The 13623-nt window shown below is 39.0% G+C and overlaps 1 protein-coding gene across 2 annotated transcripts in view; it reads right to left on the bottom strand.

Moving 5' to 3' along the window:
- Positions 1–10728, bottom strand: part of LOC138726820 (3'-5' RNA helicase YTHDC2-like) — a 34591-nt gene extending 23863 nt beyond the window's left edge. The window contains exons 1-8 of one of the 2 annotated variants that reach the window (XM_069868847.1): positions 10552–10728; positions 9909–9999; positions 9065–9261; positions 7188–7387; positions 6440–6606; positions 4485–4587; positions 3082–3238; positions 721–828 (exon numbers count right to left, since the gene is read on the bottom strand). In XM_069868847.1, coding sequence (XP_069724948.1) covers positions 721–828; positions 3082–3238; positions 4485–4587; positions 6440–6606; positions 7188–7387; positions 9065–9261; positions 9909–9999; positions 10552–10702 — 1174 coding nt within the window. In that variant the 5' untranslated portion in view covers positions 10703–10728. Of the gene's footprint in view, positions 1–720; positions 829–3081; positions 3239–4484; positions 4588–6439; positions 6607–7187; positions 7388–9064; positions 9262–9908; positions 10000–10551 lie in introns of those variants that run through there. The other variant, XM_069868848.1, reaches the window with a different exon arrangement.
- Positions 10729–13623: the final 2895 nt, after the last annotated feature.

The raw sequence follows: 13623 nt of genomic DNA, 5'->3' as shown, positions 1-13623 counted from the left end.
CACTGTTGTTCCTTCTGCGTCCAATAGGGACTGTATGGTCTCCCTAGTCCTCCTTTTATTGTTAATATATTTATAGAAAGATTTTTTGTTATCTTTCACAGACTTTGCCAATCTGATTTCTAGTTGGGCCTTGGCCCTTCTGATTTTTTCATGATCTCACTTCCCTCTTGTAGTCCACCCAAGATGCCTGTCCCTTCTTCCAAAGCTCAGACATTTCTCTTCTTTTTGATATCTCTCAAAATCTCCCTGCTCAACCAAGCTGGTTTTTTCCCCCCCACCAGCTCTTTTTCTGGAACATGGGGATGGCTTTCTCCTGAGCTGCTAGGATTTCCTTTTTGAATAGCTCCCAGCCCTTGTGGGCTCCCTTGCCCTTAAGTACTGTCTCCCATGGGACTTTGCCAACCAGCCTTCTGAACAGTCCAAAATCTGCCCTCTGGAAGTTTAATGCAACTGTTCTGCTAACCTCCCTCTTCACCTCACCTAGAACTGAAAACCCTGTCATCTCGTGATTGCTTCGTCCCATAATCTATTGCAATAATGTAAACACTGAGATCTAAAAGATACTTGCTGTCTTCTAATCACACCTCATTTCATATTCTGACTTTGGAATTTTAACAGAGAATCATCCCATGTAGCTGTTCAATCTATCAGTCAATGAGACTCATTTCCAACCCTAACAATTAAGAGGAATTAAGAAGAAGAATTAAGAGGTCCACAAACCTTGCTGCTTCTCTTTTTGGTACTTTAGCATCTCTTTGTTTGTATATCCAGTGCTTCGTAAAATATCCTCCAAAAACATCTCCTTAACTTCAAAAGGTCTTCCTTGTACTGAAAGTAAAAGTAGTTCATAAAGTGTTAGATATTCCCTAGCTTCATTTATGATCCGAATTTTAAAAAAGGGTTTTGCAGATACAAAAAGTGAATTATACATTCTTAGGGCCTGATTTAAGGAATTATTCTTTTCCTTGAAAAGAACTGTAGAAGTATCTTCAGTGGAGTTCATTTTGTTAAGATTACCGGGCCACAAAACAAAACAAATTTCAAAAGGGGAATGTCAGCTGGGCACCTTGTTTCCCATTAACCTCTTCAATTCTTTAAGTGTTACACCAAGAGATGCTCTGAAGATTGACAGTTATAAATGGCAATTTTATCAAAATGAGAAAAAAAAAAGACTCATTTTTGTTTATGTTTACAAAAGAACAGTTAATTGTGTAAGACACCTGGATTAAAAATTATAACCGCAATTAATACAGTTTTAGTGCACGATCCCACAAGCAGACCATCACCTTTATATTAAACCACTTTATCTCCTTAGAAAAACTTCACTCAATTTCCTCAATCGCTTCAGCCCAATTTGGCTCTTTTTTACAGAGTACTTCCTGACAAATAAGACAATCCAACGGTCCTTATTTCCTAACAATCTACCCTGATTTCTGTTTCAATATCACTGTCTCCTAGACCTTACTTACAAGGCATTAAAGGATTCTCTCTCACAGGAAGAATTAAAATCTCTAGATTTTAATTTCTCATACCTTAGCAGACGTTTACCATACCTTAGTTTAAATCACTTAGGGCTTTTCTCTTGTTCAGAAATAACAAGCTACAGCTCACATACTTTTAGAAGGTATTACAAAGTCTTCCAGCATTGATCACAAAGTGTGTGCTACAGGAACGCACAACCACAAACTGGTGGTTTCTGTGCTAAGGATTTTGTCAGCTATATTATTGAAGGAGGATCAAATCTTTCTCATGACATTAACAGAGAAAGCCTGCAAACCCTCTTCTTTTATTTCCTAAATTCTCAAAACTGGAAAAAGCAAAGGGTTTTTTTCAACTGTAACTCATCTGTTTTGCAGACTAAAGTAAGTGATAGCAGTGCAGCCACTCAGGTTAACCAGAGAAAAAGATTGTCATCAGGATTTCCTGAATAAGCATACTGATCTAAATGAACAGGAAAGCCACAAGGAGAGTCTAGTGGAAAGCCATAAAATAATTAGAACTGAGGTTTCCTTCTCCAAAAATAAGTCTAAATCACTGAAATAGCGTAATTTCCGGATTCCTGCCTCCAACAAGTTGCAAGCCTTATTTTACTAGGTACAAATTGAGAATTGACAATTAAATATTTCTATCTATAACGAAACAGTTTTCTTTTTCAGGAACATTCAAAAAATTAAACTGATGATTTGTAGATAAGATTCTCAGTTAAGTGATTCTACTCATATCCTGGGACTGTTGAGCTTCTTAAAAAAAAAGGCTGACATGCAGAAAGCCTACTATGTTGGTTTGAAAATACAAGGTTTCTCTTGAAACACTCCTACTGAGAACAAGTTGTACTTAGACATTGTTGCTGAAAAAGGAAGATCTAGAGGTGCCACAGGAGGTCACCCATGTGCAAAATTTGCAAGCCAGAAGGGTGAAGAGAAAGAAATACAAAGCATCTTCCACACGTTTTACCTCTACTAAAGATGAGTCAAATGAAATAAAAACAGCAGTAACGATAACTTTTCCTTGCATTTGAATGTCATCTAACTGCAGATTACAAAGTCCAAATCAAAATTAACAGAAATTGCCATGGTTTTTCTCAGTGTTTACCTAGACTATTAGCTAATTTATTTAAAATAAAGAATCATATGATTAAAATATGAAAACCCAATTTACCTAAGACTGTACTTCTAAAGTGACCAGCTGCAGTTATCTGTGTTTTATCCACTAACCAGCAGCAATCTCTGAGAGACCTGAAGAACTGGAATTCACAGGAATGAATTAAAATCGATCACACTGTTGCAGATCCTAGGGTCTACACTATCATGTAGACCAGCACTTTAAGAACCTTTTCCTGTTTCCTGAATTAATCAGAGCATGGGTCAGGACATCCCTGCACTTACAGAACTTCCTGCGATAAAAACTCTCAGATCTATGCAAATAGCTAAAAAACCCACAAAATTAACAAACTAAGAGCAAGCATTGCTGTAACTCTTAGCGTATTTATCATGTTCCATTACTCAGCACGGTCTGCTATTGTTTAACCTATAAATGCTACGGCAGGTATACCTAGACTTAAGATTTTACACGAATACTTACTGTGCATTATTGGGCAACTTCCAAAATATCTAACAAAGAGATCTGCATCCAGAGCAGCACTAGAAATAATTAGTTTTAAATTATCCTGTTTCTGCAACATATCTCTCAGTTTTATTAACAAGAAGTCACTGAACCTATCCCTCTCATGTACTTCATCCTGTAACAAACGGGGTGGGGGAGAGAGAACAAACAACAGATAAACATCATGGACTCAAGATTGTAACTTTCCACAAATATGAAACTGAAAGATATAATTTGCTAGTACATTGAAGACACATAGAAATGTGTTCACCTAATTTAAGACAGGATTTTTTTTTAAATATTCAAAAGTAACAAATATTTCAAAAAGTTTAATAAAGCTATCTCAGAAAAACATATATCAAGAAATTTTATACACTGCTCTGTCAAGATGCTAACCACATACAGCTTGATTTCAGAGGTTAAAGCGAACTGAAACTTTTTAATTCTTATATTTGAATTAATTTTCAAGATAATGACAAACTGCCAATTCTACAAATATATTAATATATTCTTACTTCACAATTGACGAATGTTTAAAGAAATGTACGATAACACACAATGAAAAAAGTTAGATTGCTTAGAGCCTTTAAGTCACACAAAAAGCTTATCCCTAATTAAGTCACATGACTGACTAGAGTAATTGCTTTTGTTGGTGCATTCTGTTCTGGTTTTTGTATTATGGACTGTTGAAGCAGGGACGCAAATATATTTTTAAATACAACATTTTTAGGCTGAAGTCAACAATGTATAAATTGTTCTCACATTTTTTTTTTATTTTGATAAACAGGCAGGCATCTAAAATTATCACGAATATTTGTCTTCAGCCATGGAGAGCTCAATCTTGAAAAAAAAACATTCCGGGTTCCACTGACATCAAATTCCACAACAGGAATACTCACATCATCAGAAATGAACGCCTAAGTAATTTGCTGAAAATTAGACTAGTCATTATCTTGAAAACATCTAGGCTCACGGAAGGACCGCAAATCTTGTACTGCTAAAACAAGCTCATGATACAAAAAAATTCTGACACACTTGTGTTGAACCATATATACATAAGCCCCCTTAAGGCTCTTCTACTTTCTGACAGAGGAAGTTCAGAGAAATTTAGAGCTCTGTCCCCCACAATTGCATAAAGATTCCAAAACTAATTATTGGTATGAAGCTAAAATAAGATACTGTTACAAAATTTTTAAAAAAGGCAAAAAAAGCAAACTATGCACTATAATAAGGACTCAGTAAGTCTTTAACAGTAATTCAGATTCTAACTACATAAAAACACTGTAAATGCTCAGCAAATTAAAGACAACAAGGATCTTATCTGGCAATCTATAAGTAATACACATTGTTCAACCTCACATGAAATACATTAGGATTCTTACCACAATAACATGTGTCACTGTTGACAGAGTGCTGTCTCCTGCCATCAGCGTGCGAAGTAGGATGCCATTAGTGCAAAATGTTAACAGTGTCTTTGGAGAAACCCTATTGAAAAGTTCATGAAGATACTTCAGTCTTTCACACCATTTAAATGCATACTAGCTTTCCAAGACTTAGTGAAAATTAAATTATTAACAGCTGCTCACCAGAAATGGAATTAGATTATAGTTCTCCCAAGGAATTCACGCATCCTATTTGTTTGTAAACATTGCCTATTCCCAGAGCATTCCTAAGGAATCTCAGTGCTTAAGCTCCCAACCTTCAGGCAATGGATTAATTAACAAAGTGAGATTCAAATTTATATAAATAAATAAATAACCAAGTAAAATAGAACCTTGAGAATCACTTCATGTTGTTTAATTTACTGGAAAATTCAGCATGGACTGCTTTGGAAAAACAGGTGCCAATTCTTCAGTATATGCTTCGATACAGTTTTGTATTTGCCTATACCTGACTGAACCACAAAGAAACGAGTTAATCCGTTTCAAGTGCTTTAATTTTTCTCTTCAAAAACTTCAAAATCTTTAAAAGTTAATATTCTAGTACCTGTGGCAGAGTTATTTGTGGAAGTGAAAACAGTGATTGCCACACTACCCAGCATTGTCATTTGAAGCACTCAGAAGTTCCTTTGTATTACACCGTACAGTTCTCTTCTGAAATTAATGAGCTCACTCACTGCATTTCTTTCGAAGTTCGGAATTCATCCCTCCTTTCAAAAATCCTCCCACCTTTTAGATTCAAGGAACACGTTTAACGTGTACTTTACCCATCTCTACTACTCTCTCTTCTTCAATAGCTTTCTAGAAATCATCACTGCTCTCTAATAGTTAAAAGGTTAAGACTCCTGTGTTACTGTAAAAACCTCCATCCCACATCTTCTTTTATGGAGTTGGAAATATAGCCACCTCTCTCTTTTGCTCTTTCTCTTGAGAGGACCTATTGATTTCACTTGAGCAGGATTTTCTGCATTGCTTGCAATAATTCCTCCACTTTGATGTGAGCTACGCTTAGTTCTTCTTCAGCCAGCATAATAGGCCCACATATCAATCATGCAATTAAATTTGAAATTTGTCTTTACTAGCTCTTTCAAGCCCTTAACAGAACTGTGAACTCCCATATACATATTCAAATTCTTCTTTAATTTTACTGTTTTTCAAGTGTATTCAAGTTTCATTAGCTATGTAACATCTTGATCCATGTAGCAACGTAACTAGCTCTACATTTTGCCATCCTCTCATTCACACTCCAACACCTGCACATTTCTGGAAACCCCACTATCTAGAGAGTTCAAAGAATCTAGAAATCACACAACAGCTTTCAGACTTTCATCTACCCCTACTCTACTTTAGGAATAAGTTCCTCAGCTGACCTAGAGTTCTCTACTTTCATGTCACTTCACGCTTTAAACAGTAGTTAATGCACACTAGACCGTCAAGTAATGCTCAACCTCATCAATTTCTCTAAAACTTTTGTGCTGTTTCCTTTTATTTCCCCTATCAACTCTCACTATAGCATCTGTTACAGTGTGCTGCTCTGCCTACCTATCTCCAAAGCTTGCAGAACTTTTGGATCTAACCACGTTAAAAGTAGGGAGAAAAAAAAAAAAGAGGAAAGTGTAGGCTTGATCTGAATTCCACACACACACCCCAAAGCAGAAACGAAAATACCTGCAATTCACTCACATAAGACAACTTACTACACGAAAACAAAAAATACAGGAGGAAAACTATCTTTTTCACTCTTAAATATTCGACTACCCAAGCAACAACACGCTCTACCTATACTTTACATACTAAGCTTATACTAGGCTGTATCCCAAATATATTGTAGTTCGTATGTACACAAATCTAAAGACTTCAACACAAAATCAACTGGCAATAAGAAATGCCATAAGTACCTGCTTTCTAATCGAATCTGATAACCAACTGTCTGGCCAATCTTTTCTCCTCTTTCTGCTGCCACTCTTTCAGCCACTGCAACGGCTGCTAAACGTCTCGGTTGAGTGCAAAATATACGACAGGGAGTCCCAGTTTTGTAACAGTCATCAAGAAGGAACTGTGAGATCTGCAAAGAAGTGGTTTAAAGTTCCTTGTCAATTTGATAAAGTCATAGCTTTTCTACCAGAAAACCATTTAAGCGCATCTCAATATTACATAGGTTGCAAGATAATTCACCATAAGATTATCATTGCAAATGTGCTTGAAAGGGTAGAAAGACAGCAAACAAATTTCTGACTTTAATTTGTTTCAAAAGAAATAATTTAGGCTTCTCTCTCCTGCTTCAGAGAAATCTATATAAAATATTGGTAGATAATCTTTCATTTAAACACAAAAATATTCTACTAGAACTAGCTTTAGAAGGAAGGGGGCTACAGAAAGTCATGAGTACTTTCCCTTCAAAATCTTATATTACTGTAATGAAAACTGGTTATCAATCACAAAACTGTGCAGAAATATTTATGCTTTTACTAAGTACCTACTGGCTTAATATTTCAAAAGCAAGAAAGTGAATCAGAACACAAGACTTTCAACTGCATAGGAAAACAAATGCCTTAAAAGCAGCACAAAGCAATCCCTTATTACCTAAATATTAAAAAATGCATTAGTTTTTTTCTAAATAGTTTTTATTCCATTAAAGAAACATACTTGTGTAGTTTTTCCGGACCCAGTTTCTCCTACAATCAAAACAACTTTATTATCCTTTATTAGTTTAACAATTTCATCCTGTTTTTCAAAAACTGGTAGCGATTGCCTGAAAGACTCAAACTCCGATTCCCCTCTTTTCACTGGAACCTGGGGGATACCACTGCTGAGTCGTCCACCTGTCTTATTCACTCCTCTGTTTTCTGTGAAGAGAAGTTAACACTTCACTTGGGCAGATGCAAAAGCAAGTCACTAAAATATTGCTTAAAAATCATACATAAAAATGAACACTGCTAACTTTGAATGCACCCCTATAGATGTGTCAACTGACAAACACACATTTACAAGCCATACTCACAGTAACACATCCTGTTACAATGCTTGAAAGAAATATTATTCAAAGGAGTTCTTACTTTCTTAGATACTTTGAACAAAAACAATCTATGCTGGTGCATTGCTCAGTGTCAAAAAAGGTCATAAAGAGCAAAAAGAAATAGAAAACAAATGCAAAAAAATAAGCTGCCTGGCATATTTTCTTCGTTATATTCACACATTCACACCTTCACAGTTCGCATATAAATAGTCACTGTATAGTTAAACTTTTAAATTATTCCAAACTAACAAGGTTGTCTCCTGAGAAAAAGATAACTTTGCCGTGGTTCAGATGCCTTCTTACACATGCTCCCTGGTCTTTTATGACCTCTATTCAGTTAGTATTACATAGACCAATACTCTAGTCCCTAAGATTTATCTGAAATCATGCAAAGTGAGACATGCTGCATATCTAGACCCCTGGATCCACAGAGCACAGTGTTATACATTAGAAACCAATGCAGAACTAACTAGAGAACTTGCTCATCTTCAGAGAAGACTACTTCAAACTCGGTATTGTAAATGCTATTCTGCAACTCCTTAATAATTATTTTCCAGAAAAAGGAAAAACTTGCTCTAAGTTCAATTGTATATATTTAATGTGTTTAACAGATTAATATATTAAATTACAAGCACTGCCTTACCAAGACAATCACAGACTAACAGATTGAAAAAGCCAAAACCTATTCTGTTTTGCAAAGAAATTAAAGGAAGATAAATTTTACACTATTCATTAGTTTATGCCTTACATTCCTAAGAAACTGCTTTTCAGTACTCTTATAATTCTGTTCATTAAGCAACCCTAATAAACAAATGAAACAACTGAAAAAGAAAAGTAGCAAAGGAAGAACATAAAGCATAAAGCATCATAAAGCAGAAAAATTCAATGAAACAAGGCATACTGCTGTGTTTTCTGTCCACCACGCTCAGCTTTGCCCACAGAAACACAACATAGCTCTTTCACACTCATAACAGTTAAAGCAACAATCTCATTAAAAGTATTTTTTTAAAGCCATGGTGTATCAGAAATCTGTCTTCCAGTGAGCTCTTTCATATTCTAGAAGCCTAGATATAAGTCTCTCAGAGACCAAATATATTTTAGAAGATAAAACAAAAAAATAACTACTAATTTTATTAAGAACGTGGATTGCTATAAGCAGAACAGCTTTTCTCATAAGGGTGTTCTTCTGTAGCAGTCCTGGTAATACTTCTTTCTTCAATCTCAGCTCACGGAATTCACATTTCAGAAACATACTTCCAAATAAATTTGGCTGGAACTGGCTCAAAGATTCAAAAGTAAGTTAGTGCAAAGCAGACACTGGAAAGTGGGTAACATAACTGCCTAAGTTCCTTTCAACACCAGTTCTAAATGTCCCCGTTACTAACAACAAAAAGTCAATAAAAGTAATGGGTTTGTTTTAGGGATGAGTGTCAGCTGGGTTGTAGGTTGGTTTACTCTTTAAGCCATATCGATCACCAGTCTATATCAGAAGATACCTTGAACATACCCGATTCAACAGCACGTGCATTTCCTCGCTTTGTCTTTGGCCGAAGTTCTGATCGTTCTTTACTTGTGACGGGAAATCTCACAATTAAACTCCGAATGGTATGTTTCGTACTAGAAGCCAAGCAACAAGTCATTACTGCACGTGACACTTCTGATCCATCCTTCTTCCTTACAGTCAGGTATCGATTTGCTCCTTTTCTGAAAGGAAAAAAAAATATATTTTAGGAATAAGTAACCTATTTATATTTTAGGAATAAGTAACCTATTTATATTTTAGGAATAAGTAACCTATTTACATCTATGTAATGATCTTTGACGGTAATTCTTTCAAGGTAGAGGTCAGCAAACGCTGCTATGGTTTTACAACAGTACACAAATACACACGCTATATGGAAAACTCCATCTATTTGGGGTTTCCCTGAAACCTTCCATTTCCACTAGCTTTTATGTAAGAGAAAATAACACCATCACGCCTGCATACCAATGCTCTTCTCCATCACTTCTCAACAGAAGCACTCTTTTGGAGGTGCTAGTCCAGGTCACGTTTTATCTGTCAAGGTATGAGATACTATGCAAAACCCTTAAACATGAAATAGTGAGTGGAAAACAAAACAGATCTCGATGAGAAGTCCTTTGTATTGATCCACGAAATCCAGAAAACGTTACAAGGTCATGCCACTTCAAACTAACCATGTACAAAGATACTTGTTTTTATCTTAAACTTTTTTCTCTAGTACTATTTTGTGCAACAGTGCACAATATACACTAGGAACAGAGATAATTTTAAGTCATGAAATTCCACGTTTGCACCAAACAAATAAAATAAAAATGAGGCTCTAACTTACCCTTTGCTTTTAGATATCAGCCCAAGAGACCGACAAAGCCGGTGAACAAATGCTCTTTCTGTACTTGTGAAAGAAGAAGGAAATTCCATTTCTAGAAAGATAATAAAAGAAGAACATAGAACCACGCAAGACACGGTGTTCTTAGAAACACAGAATCACTAAGGTTGGATAAGCCTGCTGAGATCATCAAGTTCAATCATCGGCCCAGCACCACCGTGCACTGAACCGTATCCCCAGGGGCCACATCTACACGTTTTTTGAACACCTACAGGGAAGGAGACTCCACCGCTTCCCTGGGACAGCCTGTTCCAATGCTTCACCACTCTTTTCATAAGGAAATTTTTCCTGCTATCCAATCTATACCTCCCTCGGTGCATCTTGCGGCCATTTTCTCTCATCCTATCGCTCGTCCCTCAGAAGAAGGGCCCGCTCCTCCCCCGCACACCACCACCTCCTTCCAGGCCTTCGCAGCCAGCGCTCAGGGCAGCCCTCGGCCTCCCCAGGACGCAACGGCCCCGGCTCCCCGAGCTCCTCCCGTCGTTCCCGCCCCCCCGCAGCGCCAAGGGCAGAACGGACCCGGGAGCCGGCGGGAGACTCGGCCTCGACCCCCCCCGCCCCGAGCCCCGAGCCCCGAGCCCCGCACCCTTCTCCTCTCCGCAGACGAATCGATCCAGGGCGAGGTGCACCGCGATGTCCACCTCCTCGTCCACGCGGATCTCCCTCGGCCCCTCGCCACGGCCGCTCGAGGAGGAGGCGGCGCCGCCCGAGCCCGCCGAGCGGCCCGGCCGCGACATGGCGGCGGCAGAGCGGCGAGAGGCTCCGCGCGCCTCGGCCCAGGGCAGCCCCGCCCCCGGCCCGCCCCGGCCCGCCCTGAGCGCGCCTCCCGCGCGCCGGTGGAGGGAGGCGGCGCCGGCCGCGCGGTTTCTAACTCGCATCGTTTTGTGGGTTTTTTTTTTTTGAAGTATGATGATCCCTAAGGGGTTTAAGTCTCAGAGACTTCTCTCACAGCTCCAGTTAGACTTCTTTTCCAGAAAATCGCCAATTTAGCCGTCCATTTATTCATTAACTTCATTTTAGATCCTTGGAGGGGCTGCATCTGAATCTCATCCTCGTCAGCGGACAAGGTGTGAGAAGGATCGTTTCTGTGATGCTTGAGGCTTATGTACCACGGGCCGTCTCACTGGGGAAGATGCTCAACATACGTACCCTTTCATCCAGAAGAACATATATGAACTTCTGTGGTAGTCTGGGTGCTTACACATCCAAGCCACCAAAGCAAACACTGTGGGTAATGAACCTTCTCGATACCACTATGAACAAAGCCTGTTAACTGCTTATCCTTTATAAAAATGGAATGGAACAAACATCAACTGTGTCTGAGAAGCAATGAGTTCTGCTGACTGAATGCAAGAGATGGGGACAAGAACCATGTCCAACACTGCAGTGAAACTTCTCCAGCTGCCTGTGGCAGTCACCACAGCCAGAAGGCTCCTATAGACCTTCCTCCAGCACTTCTTTCAGAGATGCAGTTAACTGAGTTAAGTCTTCTAGGGATGGAGTGTGTGTTCCCACAGGGCTTGGCAGCTTTCCCTCAGGAGCCAGCACATCCACCATGTGCCTGGGCAAAGGAGACCTTCAAGAACATCCTCTCTTGCGCTTACATGCCAGATGGAGGGCATTTTGCTGCCTTTGAGGGACCAGAGCTTCTGGCACAAGGCTTAATGCACACTGTCAGAAAGGTGGAACAGCTGTGAACCTGCAGTTTAAAAACACCCATGGAATGGAAGCGAGTTTCTCTGCCACCGGCAGAACCGTTACTTCGAGGGATTAAATAGGAACAATATCATCACCCGCAGAATAACATTTTATCTGGATAACGATTACAGTACTAAACTTGTTAACCTCAAAAACTCTTCATAACAACAACAACAAAAGCATCTTGTCTTCTTTCATCCCTAGCACCACGTCATTGCTGCATTCATAGTTCAAGTATAACAGAAAATGTAAACAGTTCACCACAGTAACATTGCACTCAGTTGGAGAAGAGAGTGGAAAGGAACTGGCCCCTTGCTTCTCAGAACTAAGCCCCTTTCTCAAAAGCCTCTTTAAATACTTGAGAGTTAGCATTCTGACATATGCATTACAAGCAGCTTGGGTGGAAGTGGAAAGGGTTTTAATCTCCTGCGCACACACACGTCTCCATTGCTTCAATGTACCTTTGAAGCAATAATGTGAAGCCTTCCAAATTCCTCCTGTGCTCTTCTGTGGGACAAAGTGGCTTTTTCTTTCTTAGGCAGGGAAACCCGTCTTGGTCACTCTGCTACTACTGGTTTCCTCTTTTGATATTCATTAACGGGGGGGGTGTTTGTGTGTATGCTCCGGGAGCTGCCTTCTCTAAAACAGAACTGATTGATCTCCTCAACAAATATGGTGTTGAGTTCCCTGTTATGCACAAGTCTAAGGTCTAAAGTTACAACACAACTGTATGAACGAACACCTTTCCTAGGTCTAACTCCAATAAAACTTAATTGGCTGTAAAAGCCTAATCATGAAATAATTTCACTGTGCTATTGTTGGCAGCAGAAACAGAAGAGGAATCGAGATAAAAATACTAATACCCTTTCCTATACTGTACACACCCATGAAAAGGATTGAGTTTTAGTTCACAGTCATGTTGAGTGAGTGACTAATGGGTTACTGGTTCTAGAATTTTCTTTCGTCTAAGATACTAATTAACCACCACAGCACGTGCTTCACAACCACAGCCTTCTCGCTTCAGCCCATTCCCCAGGTGTTAGAAGCAGGCAGGCCTTGGATAACAAGTGCCTTAGCAGCACAAAGAGTGGCGTTTGTCAATATGACTGTGACTGGCAGTGTTGCGGAACACTTGAAAGGCACAGAAAGCACAGACACACATCTAGGAGAAACAACAACATTTTATTGATTCTATAACTCTACCCTAAACTGAACATTTTCATCGACATTTCAAACTTTGCCTTTGGTGTTGAGACTGTAAAGCAAGAAGGGAAAAAATATCAGCCTTGTGTCATCAGAGAGATGTTTAGCTATCCATTATACCCCACTCCCTAAATATTACCTTTGATTAAGACTGTAAATGGTATGGCTTGGCCCTCTCCACTGCCAGGTGCCTTTGAACTTTAGGAAGGATTTTGTCATGGGGATCAAATACAGAATTTCTGGCAACTGCTCACTCACTAAATTAAAATAACTCTGCAGGACCTTATTCTGATACACCTGCAGATTTCAAATGGCTTGCAAAATAACAGGCTTTCCCTTGTTTTTTCCTGAAACACCAAGGTCTGAGATGACTGACTATACAGAGAACTGCAAATGGCGTTAGACAAAATGGTGTGATTATTAAAACAAGAAAAAAAAAAAGCTACCTACACACAACTGGCTGGATGAGAGTTTCCAAAGGCAGGACCTAAAACTTCCAAAATTACCTTATAAGTTTGATTCACTAGAAAACTGTGGTTCCAGAAAACATCAACCGCTTCACAGATCCATAACAACAGAACACCAAATTTAATCTGGTTCTTATCAGGAGTTAGATATGTATTTCTTTTTATTTATGAAAGTGGTAAAATGAAAGCTGTGGAATTGCAGAGCACGCTATAACTAGAGGAGGAGATAAAAACACCCAGACCACCCACCATTTTACCTGGGGACTGGCATCCCGAGTGCTCTCATCTAG

This window comes from Phaenicophaeus curvirostris, chromosome 14 (assembly GCF_032191515.1).
Source record: "Phaenicophaeus curvirostris isolate KB17595 chromosome 14, BPBGC_Pcur_1.0, whole genome shotgun sequence".
Taxonomy (NCBI): domain Eukaryota; kingdom Metazoa; phylum Chordata; class Aves; order Cuculiformes; family Cuculidae; genus Phaenicophaeus; species Phaenicophaeus curvirostris.
This window is presented reverse-complemented; position numbering and strand designations above follow the sequence as displayed.